The sequence below is a fragment of the Triturus cristatus genome, chromosome 5_2, assembly GCF_964204655.1.
Source record: "Triturus cristatus chromosome 5_2, aTriCri1.1, whole genome shotgun sequence".
NCBI classification, from domain to species: domain Eukaryota; kingdom Metazoa; phylum Chordata; class Amphibia; order Caudata; family Salamandridae; genus Triturus; species Triturus cristatus.
In genome coordinates this window covers 903,042,437-903,062,933 of record NC_140588.1, presented here as the reverse complement: position 1 = coordinate 903,062,933, position 20,497 = coordinate 903,042,437, and the positions used below count along the sequence as shown (strand labels likewise).

General features: G+C 46.7%; 1 protein-coding gene across 1 annotated transcript in view; it reads right to left on the bottom strand.

Moving 5' to 3' along the window:
* Positions 1-20,497, bottom strand: part of LOC146829392 (uncharacterized) — a 434,028-nt gene that overhangs the window by 253,358 nt on the left and 160,173 nt on the right. Inside the window, exons 9-10 of the mRNA XM_085608055.1 lie at positions 12,340-12,456; positions 8,023-8,148 (exon numbers count right to left, since the gene is read on the bottom strand). Coding sequence (XP_085464181.1) covers positions 8,023-8,148; positions 12,340-12,456 — 243 coding nt within the window. The remainder of the gene's footprint in view (positions 1-8,022; positions 8,149-12,339; positions 12,457-20,497) is intronic.

Here is a 20,497-nt window from a genome sequence, read left to right as displayed (position 1 = left end):
ATGAATATGTCCTCTGAACTGTTGTCATAATCTAATGTACACCAATGATGACAGGTAACTGTACTATAAAAGAATATAAAACAAGTAAATAATAAAAGAATATGCAGTGTAGCAATTGGCCTTCTGATGTCAGCATTCAGTTAGTTTGAGCCTCGGCCAAGTTGTACAGTTCCGTTAGGGAGTAGCTAAGTGGGAGAAGGGTAGAGTTGCTGAAACAAAGTGCAGACAGGCTTGCCATTGCCATGCATTCCACAAACCTGTTGCACAGACCTGCAGCACCTGCCTCTAAATGGGCAACTGCTCTACACGTCAACTAGAGCATTGACCAGTGCTCATACCAAGATTTCCACAGGGACAAGAGAATGAGGTGCTGGTGCACTTGGCTTGACTGAATGAGTTCTCAAACAGTTGAGAGCTCCAGAGAAAAGTCATAGAATGCAAGTAAGCCCAATCTAAGGAGACACAGTACTGCTTCATAAGGATAGGCCCTAGAGCGAGGAAAATCACATGACACACCAATAGCAGAATGAAGGTACAATAAAAGAAGGTCAATTCTGGGGAATTAAGTGGTGCCTGGCGCTAAATAGCATCAGCCGCCCAACACATTGTAAATAGCTAGAGCACAAAACTGCTCCTCTCAAGATGGCCACCAGTGAATATCACGTGACAAAGGATGGGAGTTCAATTGCTGGTGCGCTAGGCATGAGATCAAGGCTTGGAGTGAGACTGGGGTCCTAGGAATGGTCGTATGTGGGAAAAGGAATATGCTACTTACCAGTATGCATCTGTTCTTGGCATGTAGAGCTGCAGATCTATACACTGTGCATAGATCGCCATCTGGTGTTGGGCCCGGATGTTTGCAGTTTGTTTTTCCTCTTGGGAAGTCTTTGGAAGTCACGAGTTCGGCGACTCCTCCCTTGGTTCGTATTGCGCATGGGCTTCGGCTCCATCCTCAGATTGTTTTTCGCCAGCAGGGAAAGATGGAGCGTAGTAGTAACAGTAAAGAAACCCATGTGTGTTGTATCTAAATAAGATAAACTGGAACGGATACAGGTAGCCGGGGAGGCGGGTGGGCGTGTATAGATCTGCAGCTCTACATGCCAAGAACAGATGCATACTGGTAAGTAGCATATTCCGTTCGAGGCATATGAGCTGCAGATTATACACTGTGCATAGATTATATAGCAGTACCCAACCCTAGCGGCGACCACCGGCATCCGTTGCAGTTGTTTGGAACAGTGTTTTTAGTACAGCCTGGCCCACACTAGCTTGTTGCTTGGTTTGCACATCTACACAGTAATGTTTTGTGAAAGTGTGCGGTGTGGCTGCTTTGCAGATGTCATCTAGTGGTATGTTTCCTAGAAAAGCCATAGAAGCCCCTATCTTCCTTGTAGAGTGGGATTTAGGGGGGAACAGATAGCGTTCGTTTTGCTTTGTGGTAGCAAATCTGTATGCATTTTACAATCCACCTAGCTATCCCTGATTTAGAAATAGGGTTGCCTTTATGTGATGGAGAGTAGGAGACAAATAGCTGTTTGGTTTTCCTGAAAGGTTGTGTCCTTTGGATGTAGTAAAGTAAAGCCCTTTTAACATCCAGTGTGTGTAAAGCCCTTTCCGCAACGGTTTGAGGTTGTGAGAAAAAGACTGGTAATTCTACCGACTGGTTTAGATGGAATGGAGAAATGACTTTGGGTAGAAATTTTGGGTTGGTGTGGAGTACAACCTTGTTCTGATGCATTTGGAGAAAAGGTTCCTGTATAGTGAGTGCTTGTATTTCACTAACCCTTCTGAGGGAAGTGATGGCCACTAGGAAAGCTGTTTTCCATGTGAGAAATTGGAGCTCACATTTATGTAATGGTTCGAAAGGGGGTCCCATTAACCGTGTGAGAACTATATTCAAGTTCCAGACAGGTGAGGGTGGTACTCTGGGTGGGATTACTCTTTTGAGGCCTAGGCCTTGATGGCAGGCACTCTGAAAAGTGATAGGTGCTGCTTGTTCTGTAAATAAGCAGCTATTGCAGCGAGGTGTAACTGAATTGAAGTATATGCTAGGTTACACCTTTGTAGATGGAGTAAGTAACATATAATGTGCTGTATGGATACATTTAAAGGATTGATTGTGTTGTTGTGGCAGTAAACAACAAATCTTTTCCACTTTGCAGCATAGCATGCCCTAGTAGTAGGGCGTCTAGCTTCCCTGATAATATTCATGCAATCAGGAGGAAGGTTAAGGTATCCGAATTCTAGGACCTCAGGGGCCAGATCGCAAGGTTAAGCTGAGCTGGGTCCGGGTACCTGATCTCTCCATGGTTCTGGGTTAGGAGGCATGGTGAGAGGTGTAGCTTTTGGTGTGGTGCTACCGAGAGTTCCAGCAGTGTGGTGTACCACGGTTGTCTGGCCCATGTTGGAGCTACTAGGATCAGTGTTAGGGAATGCTGTTGAAGCTTTCGTACCACTAATGGAATTAGTGGGAGAGGTGGAAAAGCGTATGCAAATTTGTTTGACCAGTTCATCCATATCGCATTGCCTTTGGACAATGGGTGTGGATATCTGGCGGCGAAGCTTGGGCATTTTTAGTTTTCGTGGGTGGCGAATAGGTCTATGTGTGGATGCCCCCACTTCTGGAAGAACCCGTGGGTGAAGTTCCCACTCGTGGATCTGCTGCGTCTGTCTGCTGAGCAGATCTGCCACGGTGTTTTGGACTCCTGGGACGTGTTGGGCCAGGAGAAAGATCTTTTGTGGAATTGCCCATCTCCATATGCTCTGTGCTAACCGAGCGAGCTGTGGAGAGTGTGTGCCCCCCTGTTTTTTAATGTAGTACATGGCAGTCATGTTGTCTGTGCGAATGAGGACTGCCTTGCCTGAAATCTGCGTGTGGAAGGATTTTAGGGCGAGGAAGATTGCCAGTAACTCCAGATGGTTGATGTGGAGTACCTTCTGTTGCTGTGTCCATGTGCCCTGTGCTGTGAGATGTAACAGATGAGCTCCCCAGCCGGAGAGCGATGCGTCTGTTAGGATTATTTGTGGGACCGGGTCCAGGAACGGTCGACCTCTGGAAAGGTTTGTGGTGTTCCACCACTGCAGAGAGCGATGGGTGCGACTGTCTACCAACACCAGATCTGTCAGTTGTCCCTGGGCCTGGTTCCACTGGCACGCTAAGCACTCTTGGAGTGGACGCATCTGGAGTCTTGCATGGGGCACTATGAAGATGCAAGAGGCCATCATCCCTATCAGTTGCATAAACACTCTTGCTGGGAGAGAGTGTTGACATATGAATTTTTGACGCAGAGCCTGTATTTTTGCAATCCTGGCAGGATTGGGATAGGCTATGGCTTTTGAGGTGTCTATGGTGGCACCGAGGTATTGTTTTGTGTGTGAGGTCTGAGATCTAGGATAGGTCGTAGAGTCTCGTCTGTCTTTGGAATCAAAAAGTACAGGGAGTAGACCCCTAAGTTTTGTTGATTTATGGGGACCTGCTCTATGGCTCCTTTTTGCAGGAGGGAGATCACCACTTGTTTTAGTAGCGTAGTATGTTCTTGAGACATAGGGCGGTGCCTGGGTGGAATGTTTGGGGGGTAGATGTCAATTCTAGGCAATACCCTGACTGAATCATTTGTGTCACCCATCTGTCTGAGGTTATTGTCTCCCAGACGTGAAGGAAATGTTGTATTCTGCCCCCGACCGGAGTGGAATGGTCTGGAGGGAGCGGGGGAAAGTCATTGGGTAGTAGGTGTGGCAGAGCGGGCGGTATTTGGTTTGCCTCTGCCCTTATTATTATTGCCTCTGTATCCACCTCTTTGATAACCCTTTGTGAAGGTAGATTGAGGAGGGGATTTGTAGGACGTGGATGCACTATCCGAGGAGTAGCCTCTGCCCTTGCCTCCAAAGGAAGAGCGGCGAAAGGAGCGCCTAGGAGTGTGTGACTGTAGGGCTCCCATGGATTTCGCCGTGTCAGTATCTTTTTTCATCTTTTCGAGGGCTTCGTCAACTTTTGGGCCAAATAGATGATCTTGGTCCAATGGGTGGTTCAGTATAGAGGCTTGTACCTCAGGTTTAAAACCTGAAACTCTGAGCCAGGCATGGCGACGGAGAAGGACACTGGTGTTTATGGCCCTGGAGGCTGTATCTGCTGCATCTAGGGCACAGCGAATAGAAGTATTAGTTATTATTTTCCCCTCCTGGATCAATTCATTAGCCCTGTTCTTGTATTTTTCAGGGAGATGGTGCATGATGGCCTCTAACTCATCATAATGCGCCCTGTCGTATCTGGCCAATAGCGCTTGCGTGTTGGCGATACGCCATATGTTGGCGGCTTGTGACGCAGTGCGCTTCCCTGACGCGTCTAGGAGCTTGGACTCTTTGTCAGGTGGTGGTGCTTCGCCTGACGCCTGAGAATTTGAGCGCTTCCTAGCCGTAGATACCACTAGGGAATCCAATGGTGCAGGGCCTTTAATGTATGAAGGGTCTGTGGGGGCGGCTTTGTATTTTTTCTCTATACGGGGGTTTAGGACCCTGGCCCTGACTGGGTCTTTAAAGACCTCCGGTGCATGTTTAATCACTCCCTTTAACATAGGTAGGATGGCAGTAGACCTATGTGAGTCGTCAAAGGTGTCTAGGAGAAAATCTTCCTCCACTGGGTCAGTATGTAACTCCACCCCGTGGTAGTGTGCCGCCCTTTGTAATAGGTGGTGAAAACCTAAGGAATCTTCAGGTGGGGATGGCCTAGATGGGTAAAGGTCATCCTGTGGGACATCTGGGATGTCTGGATTATTATAGTCGTCCCATGGGTCTGGAGATCCAGTAGGGGTGGGATCCTGTGGCACATCTGCTGGATCATCATATGGGTCTCCTAAGTCGTCTGGGACAGGAGACAAGGTTGGGGAACGATGAGGCAGGGGTGGAGAGGGTAGAGGTGGGGAGGGTGGAGGAGGTGGAGGAGCGGAAGGCACTCTGAAAGGGGAGGTAGCAGTGTCTTTCCTCTTTGGAGGTGGAGGTGGAGCTGGTTTGTCCAAGTGTCTCTTTTTTGTAGACAATGTCAAATGTCCAGTTTTTGGATCCTTGGTGAGTGTCTTTTGGAGAGGATCCGGTGTGAAAAGTTCTTGCGACACTGGTTGTTCGGTCAGCGCCGAAGTTTTCGGGGCCGACGGCTTTTTAGGCTTGTCGAAGCCGTGCTTCTTTGGGACCTCCGATTTTTTGGTCGGCGCCGAAGAAGGCTTCGGCACGGGAGTGTCGGTGCCGAGGGCCTTGTGATGTTTGGTCGGCAGGGCAGGTTTCGACACCGAAGGCTTTGGTACTGGGTTCGGTGTGGAGATGGAGGCCGATCTTTTCTTCGGTGCCGAAGGGTGTTTTTCGGTACCGATGGTAGGCTGGCTCGAGCCCGAGCTGCCGGAAGGCTTAATAGGCTTCTTTACCGGACCCAAAGGTGGGGTGTGAGAAGCAGTATCCTTGGTCTTGCCTAGGCCCGAAGGCGAAGGTGTGACCGAAGCCTTTTTGGGTATCGGCGTGGGTGTCGGAGGGGGTATTGTACTCACGACCCTCTGCGCCGGGGTGATGTCCTCCACATCTGAGTCGTCGGCCTCGGAAGCACTGACGAGGTCGTCGTCCTACTCTTCGATGTTCTGCTGTCCTGGAGCTTCGACGTCGTCCCCGAAGATGTCGACTGGAGCGGAGGTCGAGGAGTGCGCCATGTTGCGTCTAGCCTGTCGATCTCGAATAGTCTTTTTAGAGCGAAAAGACTTGCAGGCGGGACAGTCTCGGGCCTCGTGTTCAGGGGAGAGGCAGAGGTTGCACACCTCATGAAGATCGGTGTGGGGGAATTTGGACCCACATCGAGGGCACTTCTTGAAGGGAGTTCTTTCCATCAGCCGAGACCGGAGCCGGAATAGGCCCGAAGGCCGCCGTCGACGACCGGAATCGAAGAAGTGCAGAAGAGAAGGTGAGTAAGATGATTGATTATCTGAAGGAGCTCGATGAGCGAGGATTTTTGCGTCGACCGTTGAACTGGAAAGTTCAGAACCGGAGTGCGAAGTATTACATCCGAGCCCGATGGCGGAAAAAAACAATCTGAGGATGGAGCCGAAGCCCATGCGCAATACGAACCAAGGGAGGAGTCACCGAACTCGTGACTTCCAAAGACTTCCCAAGAGGAAAAACAAACTGCAAACATCCGGGCCCAACACCAGATGGCGATCTATGCACAGTGTATAATCTGCAGCTCATATGCCTCGAACATAATGCATCAAGCACCTGAATGTGAAAGGCCATGATGAATCAAGTTTGAAAAGTAAGATGTGGTCCTTAGATTTTCTCTAAAGGGGCATATTATACTCCTTTGTCTTTAAATTAGCCCCAAAAATATTATCAAACCAATGTATCCTGCCTGCAAAGAATGAGACACCGTGAAATTGTTCAAATGCAGTGCAAAGCAATCGTCAGTTAAAATGTGGATATCATAAAAATGCTTCCTGCCCTCTCAGATATATATATCCTCAGTTGAGAATAAGTGATCTCTCTGTAAAAGCTGTACAATTCAGCACTCTCTGACCCAAATATGCATATCTTGATGAGAATCCTCTGGCCATGTATTCCTCAACCGAAGCTTAAGCTCTTAAATTAAGTGCCCACCTTGGTGTTGAAGGAACTGTGGGTATTTACTATAATCTTGTCTCAAGGGTTGCAATGGCATTGAAATGTCCTTTGGCACCCACTGCAGAAGTGCCATGCAAGGTTTAAACATCAATGTCAATATAGGACTCAGATGGCATCATACTGTGATTCTTGTATGTCGCCTTTTATAAGATAAGCTTTGGCTGCAAAGTGGAAGTAATTGATGGGGGATTGGGCATCAAAATGACATATAATGGGGTCACAGGCATGCAAAGTGTATAACTTGTATGCATTTAAAAAAACCTGAAAGATCCACAGAAGTAGAGGAGTGCACCAAAGCTAATTCCACAAGATGCCAATTAGAAATGAAACTAGGGGCACCTCTCTATCTTGTTTAGTCTTGTCACCACTCACCCTAATGTTCCTGAACCTCAGGTTTGTAGACCTGAAGAGTTAACAATGTGAAAGCTACTGGTCATGGAATGTATATTATGGCAACAATCAATAGGGTAATCATCAAATAACCTAACACTATACACATGACTCAAAACAGGCCAGATGAAGATAGTCAAGTAGTACATCAGAAAAGAAAAAAAAGCATTGCTAATAAATGGCATACAAAAGGCACAGCACTAGAGACTACATTTTCAAGAAAACCGGTGTATTTCGCATGAAGCCAAACGGAGAAAAGCATTCCACAAAAGGTTTCCACACAAATTTCAAAAATACAACCCACCCAGTGCTAAATTGGTTAGAGAAATAGGTCATAAAAAGGAATTTGGATTACTGCTGTGGTGTCACATAAGTCAGTTTAGTTCCAAACAACAAATATTTTACAAAATGATTCTCAAAAGTAGTGTTTCTACATCTTTATGGGCACTGGAGATTAATACAGCATTACTTCTTTCTTCGAATGCTGTTAACAAAAACACTCTCTCCAATGAGCATGCTGCTGTCAGAGCATTAATCGTTACACCTGACAAGTTCACCATTGCAGACCTAAGCCTGAATTGTCCATAGGAAACCCAACTCGTTTCGGCGCCCAATACACATTGGTCAAGTGACCAAGGCGTGTTGGACGCCAAAACGTGTTATTTTCGTGTGGCTACTATGTACAAAATAAAATAAAATTAATGTCTAAGATTGCCGGACTGAGGTTTTTCCTTGGAGTGTAAGTCTCTGGGTTTCTTGACCGGAGTGTGTTGCTATTTGTATACAGGTTCCTCACCCGAACTGACGCCGGAGTGTCCCAGCTTGAGGACCAGCGTTTCTGATTATATACATATAAATACACATATAAATATGTGCGCGCGTGCATGCACACACACACACACACACACACACAGGTCAAGGTTTAAAGAAGAAATATACGGAGTACATTTTTCTATGATATATTTAAAGATTTAATTATTTTACCTCGCCCAGTTTATTCTGGATCCATAGAAATGTTTGTATATTTCTTTCAATGTCCCAATGTTTTTCTTCAGGGCACTCCCCATCTTCTACATGAATTGAACACATAGGTCTCTGATCATCTAAAACCTGAATAGGAAAAATGTGTTTTTAAAGGTAAAAATAACTTCATTTAAAATAATAATATCATTAATTGATTAAGCACCAGCCTAAATTCTCATTCCTATGGTAATGTAAATGAATCTCATTAGGGCCACATTTGATGACAACCATTATCACCACAGGGATTAATGAGGTCACCATATTTACACCATGGAGGACACAGGAAGAGGAAATAAGAAAGTAACACATAATTATATGACATAAGTAATTAAAGTCTTTCAAAAGCTATGCAATGAGTGAGGTAGTTGCATGTTAGAAGCTTGTGGTGTGAATGCAGGAGGTCTGAAATGAGGCTTCCCGCCTCAGGCTGACAGGACTGGGCCTTTTTCTATTAACCTATCAAAAGTCATATAGGCATATGCCTGATGTTTCTGAGTGTATTTCAGGCATTCCATATTTGGGGAGACTTGATTGCTCTTCTATCCTTTTGCCAAAACTGCTGTGGCATGACTCCTACGTAGGAGGCAGGTGCAGAACGATAAGGCAGAATGCCCAAGGTTGGGCAGAGCAGAATGCCTAGGATTCTGTGCATTCCCTCTTCGTGTAGGCTGTACGAAATGATCATGGATCATACTCCAACGCTCCCACTCGCGTTCAGTGTACTTTAATTCTCTAGATAGGTTTTCACTCCACAAATGCACCCATGCAATATGAAATAAGGAAATGTATTTCTATGGAACACATTGTAAAAAGAAGTCATATGGCTTCCATCGTCTCCTCTAGACTGTACGAGTTGAAACCCTATTTTAGGAATCCCACCCCAAACCTCTTTCCTGCCATTGCAGAGGATCCAGACTACGACCCATTGCTGCTTCCTTGGGAAACCTTGAGCTCATGACAACTGTACAGCTTAACCCAGGAGAATGCTTTGGAGGGTGCCCAGAGCCTAGGGCTTGTAACTCCGCTTGTATTACTACTGATGCACTCACTGTGCTTTCTTACAAAGAGTTGGCTATTCAACAGAGGTCTACCTGGCATTTATAGGAGTGCTTATGTCTTCTGTCGATTTGGAGCAAAGGGGAATAACTGGTGGCCTGGCCTATATTCGGCAACTGTGGCCCCACGTTTCCATATTGCATCTTTTTATTTATTACGAACAACTGTATTCTGTTTATACAAACAGTTTATTCTAGCACATTCACACATATTCTACTGAGGTAGAATCAGAGTGAATTTCATGTTTTATTATATGTTGGAAGTCTGAGATGGTACAAAACTCTGCCTTCAAATATCTCTGGTGTTATATTGTATTTCCCAGAGGGGTTTCTATCTGGCAGTGTTGACAATGAGATACAGTATGGCTTTCTCCACATTAACAGGCGTGTAGCAAAGTGGAGGAATCTGCCTTTTCAGATTGTTAACCTGGGATATTTGGTTTTTTCTGCACTACAATTTTGTTTTGCTGATATTAGGAATTTTACTGTCACGTTGCTATTCAGTTCGATGGTTTGTGTACTCTGCCCATAAAATGGTATTGGTAAAACCGGTTCCACCCATTTGGTCTATTTAACTTTCCTGTAAGGCTATAGTAAATTGTAAATGCATCAATGGCATCAGCGTTACATTATATGTATGTACTGCAGTATGTATTTACACCATCCAAACATAACAGCAATATATGGCCCCAGAGAACATCTCTGTGCTCTGGTTGGACTTCAGTTTAAAGGCACTGCAGTAACTCGTTGCAGGGAAATGTGTGTTGTCTCTGTAATAACACATATTTTAGATATTATTAGGCCAACCTAACGTCTACCCATGTAAGCCGACAGGTCAAGGTTCCCTATACACATTAAAAGTGGTACAACATATATTTGAGGTTAGTGCCCTCACAGTGTCTGACAGCCTAAAAGCCTTTTCAACTGTGGGTGTATGCAAGATTTTTCACGGACAAGTTTTTTTCCTCTTAGTTTTAAAAATCTAAATTATTTAATTTGATGGATAAATAGTATTTTATAACATTAGTAAAAAAGTAACTTTATAAAAATGGACTTTGGGCTGCCTGAGTCATAACTGCGTTAAAGCAAGTTTTGCCACTTATCAGACCTCCAGAGGCCAATAGAAATTCCTGGCTGGAGGTAAAGGTTCTGCCTCCTAGGGGACAATAATCTGGCATCTGGACCCAGGGAGGCAGAGATGTTATCAACAACTAGCTGCTTAGCAGTGATGAGATATCTGGGAGGTGTACGAGACAGCTGGTAAAACAAAGGATGGCCTTAACACTTTTTTTAGACTTGTTGATCTCAAATTGGGGAAAAAGATCAGCTTCCAGCTGACCAGCCCCCAGAACTTTTGGCTCCACCTCCGGAAGAAGAGAGACCCAGTTCTGATTCTGACAGAGGAGAGCTATTCTAAACAGGGAAATGCCTTTGTGGAACTCTTTCGGAGGGAAAGAGGATTCAAACATCTTGAATTTAAAGTTTCTGGGCACTTTTATAGTAAAGTGAAGAGGAAGTACTGCAAAAGGTGGTGGGGATGGGTTGTTTAGGAAGATAAGACTGCATAAGATAAGACTTGCACTTTACTGCCAGTCTTCAAAACATTGTTGGACCTGGGAAGAATACACCAGAAGAAGGCTCTGCTAGAAAAAAGAAGATTCCTGACCCCGGACTCATGCTGGAAGAAGAGGACTCAGGGACTCCTGACCCCTGCTGGCACCCAGGAGCTGGAACTGCCATCGAAGAGTCAGGCGGACGACCTGTTTGCCTGTTACACGTACACAAAAAGCAGAAGGAGCCCTGACTCCAAAAGAACCCAACTGATCCAGAGGACTGGCCCATGCAGGAGCCCTGGCTGGGTAAAGTTGGTGCCCTCAATCCTGCCCCGAGGGACAGAGTGCCTTCAGAGTTACCGGTAAGAGGTTTTCTAGCACTTGGAGAAAAGTGGGGCTTAGTTACTTTTTCCACCTGTGGAGGACCAGGAAAAGGTGGTGAGGCTTGCGCAGAAAAGTTGTATCCAAGACGGACAAGAAATCCAGGATTTTCCCAATTTGATTTTATTTCTGCGTTGTATACGCTTCAGTGGGAACTTATGGTAAAGGTATCTGGCCTCATGGAGCTCTTCCCAACTACAACTTGAAGCGTTTCGCCACAGGAGCATTTTGAGAACCAAAAATACTAAGTCTGAAGGTAAAACTCTGAACCGGTGCAAGGGGGCAAATTAATCCCAGCAATGAAACGACCTGTGTAGGCTTGAAATTCAGCCTTTTCTTGCTTGGGGCTTTTGGTGTCAAAACCAATGGCTTCAGTGGGAGCTCAAAGATAATATTTCTGACTTCAAGGTAGCCTCACTGGCCTCGTCCATAGACCTTCCCCACCGAAGAATTTTGACGGCTGTCTCGGGGACTAAGTACTAAGTTAAAATATTTGTCTGGGATGACCCACTTGGTAGATCAAACCCCTGCTCCACTGCAGTCACTTTGAAATGGCTACTATGTCTTGCTCAACTGTGAACTGCTATTCAATGGTGAATTATTTTTTCTAGGCAAATGTTTGTCTCAAAACAAGAAAAAACGAATCTCTGGTTTCCCTTAACCATATTAAAGCCACACTTTTCGTGACTTTAGTATGGTTGTTCCTGCTTGAACATGAAACACATTTCTTGGGAAATTGCTTGCTTAATGTACCAGCCCTAAAAGGGGTCGAGCTGAGATTCTTAAACAAATGTGTTTTGGCCTAACCAGACTGGGTTTATTAAGTAGGTAGCCAACCCCTCCCAAATTAGTAAGTCAATGACTGACAAGATGGAAGTCATCTTTTTTTCAACAAGGCTGTGAAACGTTCGTTCATTCTCTGCCTCTTCTTTGAGGAGCACATTGTTGTATGGGTAAAGGGCATGAGGATGTGCTCGCAGGGCATGCTCTCTCAGCTCAGGCGGTGGAGAACTGTTCATCGCAGCACTATATTCAAGAGAGAAAATCAGGGCAGAGGCATATTTAAACATGAAGATTTGACTTCACAAAGGAATGATCTACGGTTCCTCAACTTAAGGAAAACACAGAATCAGGTTGGCTCCCAACTCTTTTGACCTGCTGCCATCCAACACCCATTACCCCTCAAACTCCACCACATAATATACCTAATGTTATCAAGCCACAATATACACAAGACATTTGGCATCCTGGTGCGAAATGTACCACATAAATAACTAAATATACTTTACCTGTAAATTGGAGATTGTTGCTGTCCAGCTGCCATGCTTCCATTCGTCACACAGCATTTCTGTCACTGCAGACCACAGATGAGACCCAGGCATGTGGTTACTCGTATTGCTGCTTTCCTGAAAAATTAAACGACTCCGTTAAATACATTTTCGTATCTGAGCTGTGCATGTTTTAGTACAAACAGTCAAAATGGAACATAAAGCAAGAATAGCTGACTGAATTAATGTATCCCCACTCCCCTGTACAGCACAGCACCACAAACTAAGTTGATTCGGTGATTTTTGACAGAAGAAGTGGCACAGGTCGGTTTTAATTTTTTTCAATGTTGTCGCATGCGGACTTGCAAACTCTTATCTCTTTCTATTAAAGTGGTCGAAGTTTTTGACATGCGCAGAAAGAAGTATTGTATCTGCCTCCTAGACAGTCAGATATATTTTTGTTGTTTATATTCTGGTCACTGCCATATTATCATTGATGCTTACAGCACATGCTAGAATGTTAATATATGAATCAAAATGACGCATTCATTGCCATTCTTATTTCGTCCTATTGGGAATTTAGTGTCGTCAACTTATAAACATGAGATCAAACTGGTGATTAGGTGCTATAAAAACCCCTATATTTGGCCATAGTGTGGAAAGGCTTCATGACAGTACTGTTAGGCCAGAGGTCAAGCCGATCTGCTGCAAACCAGCCCCAATCAGGGGTTGCTCCATGGTTCCTAGAGTGACCTTTAACCCGGAATTGTTTATCATTCCTGGGAAAAGTCTGTGACGGAGAATAGCTATACAGTTATTTCTCACTAAGGAAGGTATGCACATTAAGAAACGTTACTTATAAGGTTTCTTTTTTCTGCTTCTGCTAAATTTTAAAATAGTGCTTAGGAGTAGCAATATGGTGTTGGGATGCTGGGAACATACTAACCTCGTTAGGCCTGCTCATATTATATTCGCTGGCCAAGTCACAATTTGCTGCATTTAATTTCGGATCATGTGTGGTTACCATTCAGCTTTTATGCGCTAGACTATCGTTTTGGAAAATAAACATTTTAAAGCCTTATCCCTTGTTTCTTAATGCTATCTTGTGAGTGGTAGTCATTTACAACAGAGGGTTTGGAGTTACTGTGTGTCCCTGCACTCATTTAGATGGGACACTACACGCACAGTATGGCTCAGTGGGCTGAGTGCGGGTTGTAGTCCAACTGGACTTCTAATTTGTGCAGGTGTATTCAACTAGGTCCAGTTAGAAATCAGACCCCTGCAGCTCTGGGGAGGGAGTAGCTCATGACATAATTTGGCTTATTTCTTGAAAATAGTTTTATTACAACTTCTCAAACAAAATCAGTCTTAAAGATATCACAGAATTAGTCACCATATCTATCATCTGATGTTATCAGAACTGTAACAGCACATCCCAGTGTTGCTGTATTCATATTGTTTTTGTTTTTACAGATTTAGAAAAATCCAGATGAATTCTCAATGGTAGTTGGGGGCGTGGCCTGGCTGCCGACCAATATGGCCGCGCACAACTGAAGTAAGTTCCAGCAACCTCTTTTGGGGGAAATAAAGAAATGGGCCCTTAATTCTATCCTGCACGATCCACTCCCAGCAGTAAAAATCAAGACACCCTTGTGCTGTGCTGATGGCCGTTGGAGCAGAGTGGAGGGCTCATAGCAATGGGCACGGTGAGTGAGTGTGCTTTTCCGGCCTAACCTCGGAGGCCCCGTGGTGACCGGGACCGTGGGCGAGCCTGAGGTTCGGGCCCGCGAGACCCGCCGGATTGCGGGTTTCTTCTCCTTACATACAAGCCCATGCGACACGACTGCTGGACTGCTTCCGGGCCCTCACCTGCGTCCATCCGGGGCACAGGAGCAGATTTCTGCTCTCGCCAGGTGGGCCTTTCCGGTCGCGGGCAGGCCACTCGGCCGGGGCCATCTCCTTCCCACTGGTGGCTGGATCCAAGCGGGGGCCTAGGTGCATGGATCCTGGCCCTCGCACCGCAGACGACTGCTGCCGGGATGGGCACGAGGAGCCTCCCAGCACCTTTCTCTGCTGCGGCCTAATGGGCCTCAACCCCCTGCCCATATTTGTCCACGCGTTACAGATGAGACTGCGGTGGAGAGCCTGATCCCTGGAGTCTATTGTGGCAGCTTTTGGGGTGCGCGGCGCTCTGGGGGGCCAGCCGCTGTCTTGCTACTGCCCTCTGTTGGAGCCCCCTATTCCTAGCTTGCCCCCCGCCCCCGCATAATTGGTTCCAGTGTGGGGCTGAGGCCTAGTCAACCTCTGTGGGGTGCGGAGCGCTGTGTGCTTGCCTCGCCCCACATTGTGAGGCAGCACCTCCTGGTGGCCTGTGTTCACCTTCGTGCGCCAAACTCCCTCCCGGGGGGTGCAGTGCCCAGACCCCTGGGGACACCATTGAGGAATTTTAACTACAACTTATCTGCTGTCAACCTGGCTCTGCGGGCCCTGCGCTGGCCCAGTGATTCCCCCCACGTTGCATTGACATTGGTCTGTCCGTCATCTCTGGTCGCTCCGGCCCACGGGCTAACCAGGGGGACAGGGGGATACATCTTTCAAGCTCCGCAACCCAGGCTTCGAGGATAGGTGCACCCACCCCTGGCACCGTACATCACAACACCCCTCCTCACGCTCTCACATCAATTGTGGTTTGCAGCGATCCCAAGCAGCAGGAGCTCGTATTTGACAAACCTTGACAATGAGACATTCTGGAACCTGTGTCCATGATGGACCAGGCGCTGCAGGGGGCTCGGACCCCAAACACCTGTCTAGGACAGACGCCATAATGGCAGAGCGGAGAGACTGCTTCCGTGCCATTGATGGCAAATTCGATGCCCTGGCCAGACGCCTTGGCACCCTGACAGAACATATGTAAAGACAAACCAACCGGCTGGATGCGGCGGAGGAGAGGGTTTCTGACCTAGAAGACGGGGCGTCTTAAACTACTAAGCGCCTTGAGAAACTAGAGAAACTGCTAAAAGTGGTGGCCATTAAGAATGAGGATCTAGAGGCCAGGGGGCGCCGTAATAACCTTCGCATCTTAGGGTTTTGGCAGCCACCGACATCGGATGCATGGATCTCTTTGTGGAGTGGCTACTATCGGATTCCCTGGGCAGACAACACTTCACGACCACCTATGTGGGGGAGTGGGCACACCACTCCCTGGGGTCATGTCCCAACATGGGCCTTCTTCCCCAAGCCAATCATCACCAGATTTCTCATTTTTCGAGATTGTGAAGTGGCCCTCAGACAAGCACGGCGAAACGGCCTGTTGCGCTGGCAAGGCGCTGAGATCTCCCCGTTTCCCATTTTCACTTAGGTGGTGCAGGACGCCCGCTGCAAGTTCACCGATGTCAAAACCTGGCTTCGGAAGCTGGGCCTCCAGTACGGCATGCTGGATCCTCAGGGTGGACGTGGGACAGGAGGCCCAGATTCTTCGATACATCGTCAGCCGCCCAGGACTTTGGCACACAGTACTCTAAAGATCGCACGCCAACGAGACGCTCTACTCCCAAAAGGTACCGTCCGGACCCACAGTCCAATGTCACTGTGGAAGCTTTCCTTTTAGGCTTAGGTAGGCTCTCCCCTGACAGCGCTTGCAGGCCCTTTGCCTTCTAACCATCTGTGATATGCTTGATTAACCCTTGACGACCTGACAAAATGATCCCAGAGCCATTTGTTGTTACCTTACGGACCCATTTCACACCATGTTAACTTTTGATCAGCAAAACTTCCCATGCCACCCCCAGTGGTATACACAGTAATGATTATGTTTCCTCTTCTTTTAGTTGTTGGGTAGTTCTTTGAGCATTTGCTGGCCTTCAGATTGCCTGGTGTGGGAGGGCGGGATTTGAGATAATGTTTATGTTCAATGCTGCTGTTTTCCCAGGTAGACTGAGATATCCGTCACAAGTATGCACGGGCCCATTGTCTTTTATGCACTCGCAGATGTGACCTGCACACGCACATGACTCGCACAATTTAGAATGCACACTGCTGTCATGGAACCTTAGAGGTCTTAACAACCCCAGCAAGGGTAAGCAAGTTTTGCGATACCTCACACTACACAGCACCAAAATTGCATTCTTACAAGAGACCCACCTAGCATCTGGTTGATCCCACACTTTCACCTCTCACTGGGGGTCTCACCAGTATTTCTCCTTTTACAGTATCTATTTTAGAAGGATCTGCATTTTGATCCATAAAAGTGTCTCCTTACGCATGGTGACAACTGTGCTTGAAGAACAAGGACGGTACGCCTTAGTGACTGGAACACTGACAGGTAACTCTGTATTATTGGCTAATGTATACGCGCCAAACGTCGACTCCCCTGACTTTTTTTAGACGCTCCACACACAAAATGCAAAACTGTACTTTGGCCACCTCATATTTGAAGGCGACCAATCTCCTCATGGATGGATCCTGTGACAAAACAGCTAGCTCTCCAAATGGCAGCTCATGCTCATTCCTAATCCTAAGTAATATCTGTAATACTTTTACCCTCCGGGACCCCAGGTGTCTGAAGGGTCCCTTCTCCCTGGCATTCACCTACTACTCTGCCCCTCACGATACATGGACCCGTATTGACTATTGCTCTTTTTCTGCCTCACTGTATCCCTGGCTGGAATCGGTCCACCACCTACTATGCACCCTCTCTGACCATGCCCAGTAAAGGAAGTGACCTGATTAGGGCCACCTGGGTCACTCACGACCACCTCTCAGCCTTCCATACAAATGAAGAGTCGGTCAGACAGTAGAGAATACAAAACAAGTATATGTTTATTCAGTAACACTCGAGCGGAGCACCGTCTGCCCAGTCGCTTGGGGTGCTGCAGAGAAGACTGACATCAGAAAACATGGTGATACATTATGTACGATTCAGAACCAACGAAGAAAACGTCCAGACTGGAAATTCCCAGACGGAGGCAGCTACACAAAGGAGGTACAGAAGGATAAGTTTCGATCCTGGGACCGGGCACACACTATCTCTATGCCAAGGTCATTCGGCCTGCGCCCATCGCTGGACTAGTGAGAGCAGGCCTTTATCTAGAGGGAAAGGTATGCGCTAATAAGAACAGTGTATTCATTACTACAGCAAGGCACAACCTTGAAGGAAACAAAAATTACTAAGGCTGCTTCTCTCAAAGGCAGAGAGAGAATTAGTTTTGATCATGACTCAAAATGGCAGCCAAACATAAAATGGTGCCGCGAATGCTAACTTATGCAGCACAATATATAAACACAGCTAAGACATTTTTATTCTAACACCCGGTCCTCTCCACCTGTCATTTCCCCTCCGGGGGTAATCGCAAGCGTCCTTGGCGTTCCCCACACCAGCCCTATAAGATGTGCTATTTTGCTCCACCTTGCAAGACTCGGTACTAGACTATTTCGGACTTAACAAGGGCTCTGTGACCACCCATTTAAAGCCTAGATCAGAGGTATTTGCACCTCACAACAATCTGGAGTATTGCAGGAGCTCCATAGGGAACTGGCACATGTGGAGAAAGCTCTTGCTGAGCTCAACTTAGATAACAACTGCACCCTGACACGCATATTCTTAAACGCACATCACTCCTTGCAAAGTACCGTGACCTGGCGGACCACAAGGTTTTGCTCCTCTAGAAATATACCAGGACGCGCAAGTATGGGGAGGGTGAACGTCCGTTGTGCACATTAGCTAGACTGCTTCCTTGCCTCCACCCCCCAGGGACACTTTCTATATTACTGCGTTGCACACAGACTTATCAGCCCAGGCCGCCTACCTCGATGAGGTAGCTATAGTGTGGCTTACCAAAGCACAAAAACAATTCCTCAGTGAATCCCTCACCAGTGATGAAGTTGTTCAGGCAATTGACTCCCTGGATGGCTCCAAAGCCCCCGGTCTGGACGGTTTCACTGGGGACTTCTATAAACGTTTCAAACACATCCTACTGCCACAGTTGCTGGCCATTTACACAGAATCCATCAACACAGGGATACTCCTTGGGCACTAAGGAAAGCGGTCATAACCTTACTCCTCAAACCAGGCAAAGATCCTCCATATTGCGAATCTTACCGTCCACTGTCACTTTTAAATTTCGATAAAATCCTTGCCAAGGTGCTTTCTAAATGACTTGTACTACTTACGGAGAAATAATATCCCCTGCACAATCTGGGTTTGCAACACATCGATCTACCTCCTTAAACCTACGCACAGTGTTTTCAGTCCTCAACAGGATTTCCCCGGAGGTGCCGGCTACTGTGGCCCTCCTTGATGCAGAGAAGGCGTTCAACTCATTAGAATGGCCATTCCTACATGCCTCTTTGCGTAAACTAGGTGTCCCTCAAGGATTCTCACCCTTGATCAGTCTCCTTCACTCTCAGAATTAACTCCTCCTTATCCATGCCATTACCCAGAGCACATGGCAGGGTGCCCTTTATCCCTTACTATTCATTTAAGCAGTGGATCCTCTTGTCCATTTCTTGCAACAGGACCATATGCACTGCAGCCTACAGATCCACCCGGGCCCGGTGCTTGCTTCTCTGTATGCAGATGACATTCTGCTGTTTATCCGCCACCTGGAAGAGAACCTAGACCCGCTCCTTCGTGAGGGGGACACTCTGGGCTTCTGATCAAATGGTCCAAGTCCGAGCTCTTCCCACTGACTGACACTACTTCCCCGTTTCAATGCGACTTCCCCCTAACCTGGTGCGATGGCTCGGTTAAGTAACTAGGCGATCATTTACACAGAAATAAAGAACAGGTAATCCGATTGAACTATGGTCCCGCAATCAACACATTGACCACACAGGTGGAATGCTGGATCTGCCTCCCGCTATCCATATCCGAAAGTATTGCAGTTATCAAAATGGTGGTCCTTCCCCGTTTTTTTATATTTCTTTCAGAACATCCCACTTCCCCTAACCAATTTTTTCTTCCTTACATTTCGAGGGTTATTATTGAAACTCGTCTCTCATATGAGAAGGGAGGGAGGTTTTGGGGATCACATTTCCACCTCTTGTAGCACAGTGCCAATATGCTCAAAATTGGTTCCATAAGGATGCCAGGCTCCCATACACCAGACTGAAGATTCACCAGTCTGCACCAGTGCCATTAGCTTTTCTCTTACCAAAGGTCTCCCTTTAGACACTAAGGATATACAACCCTTATCCACCACATGCTGGGCTTGGTGCAAACCCAAACATATGCGTAAAGCCACATCATTATTTTCCCCTCCCTGACCATTGCCAACAACCCGTGGCTCCCTGTCACCTGTGAGACCTTGGTCAAACGTACCCTAGCACACTATGGCATCCACATATTTGGCGATCTATCCCTCGATGGGCATGCACTCTCCCACTCTAAAGACAGCCACATTGCCACTGCAAGGTCATTGACTATTTTGTGTAGCAATGCATTCATAGCGCACTCCGCGCACAGCTCCCGCCTTACCTGTTAGCACCCAAGGAATTCACACCACTCACACTGCTGATAGACGGTGGCACTAGTTTAGTGTCCAAACTATATCATGCATGCTTGGCCTTACTGCTCACCTTCGATTCAAAACTCCGCACCCGTTGGGAAAGTGACCCAGGCTGTCGCTTGACAGACAAAATGTGGTCCACTTGCTGTTTACTAATCCACTCTATCTCTCCTAACCATCGCCATAAACGTATCTATTTTAAATTTTTACGTCATGCTTACGTTACTCCAGTCGACCTTTACAGATTTGATCACACCAGGTCTCAAGAGTGCTCCAAACGCCATGACATGGAAGCAAATTGCTTACACATGACCTGGACTATATTGGCATATTACCCTCTACTAGATGGAGATCTTTTCCTGACTGGCTCAAATGGTGGAGACAGACATCAACCCAGCTTCCCTTATGGCCCTGCTGTGTTATGTATAGGACCTTCCGGAAACGCATCTGCCGGTACATGGAAATGGCCCCCATGCTCTTCAGACAGGAGATTGCCCTTCATTTGGGTGACAGACAAACCCCCACTGTTAAAGATTGGCTCGCGAGCCTGGCCTACTGTGACACCATCGGTGAGTTATACGCCACTCTCCAGTTTCCATCCTCCAGGTCCAAGGATATTTGGCAGCCCCTTTGAAATTATTTATTATTAGCAACAAATTCTACTCAACAAACTC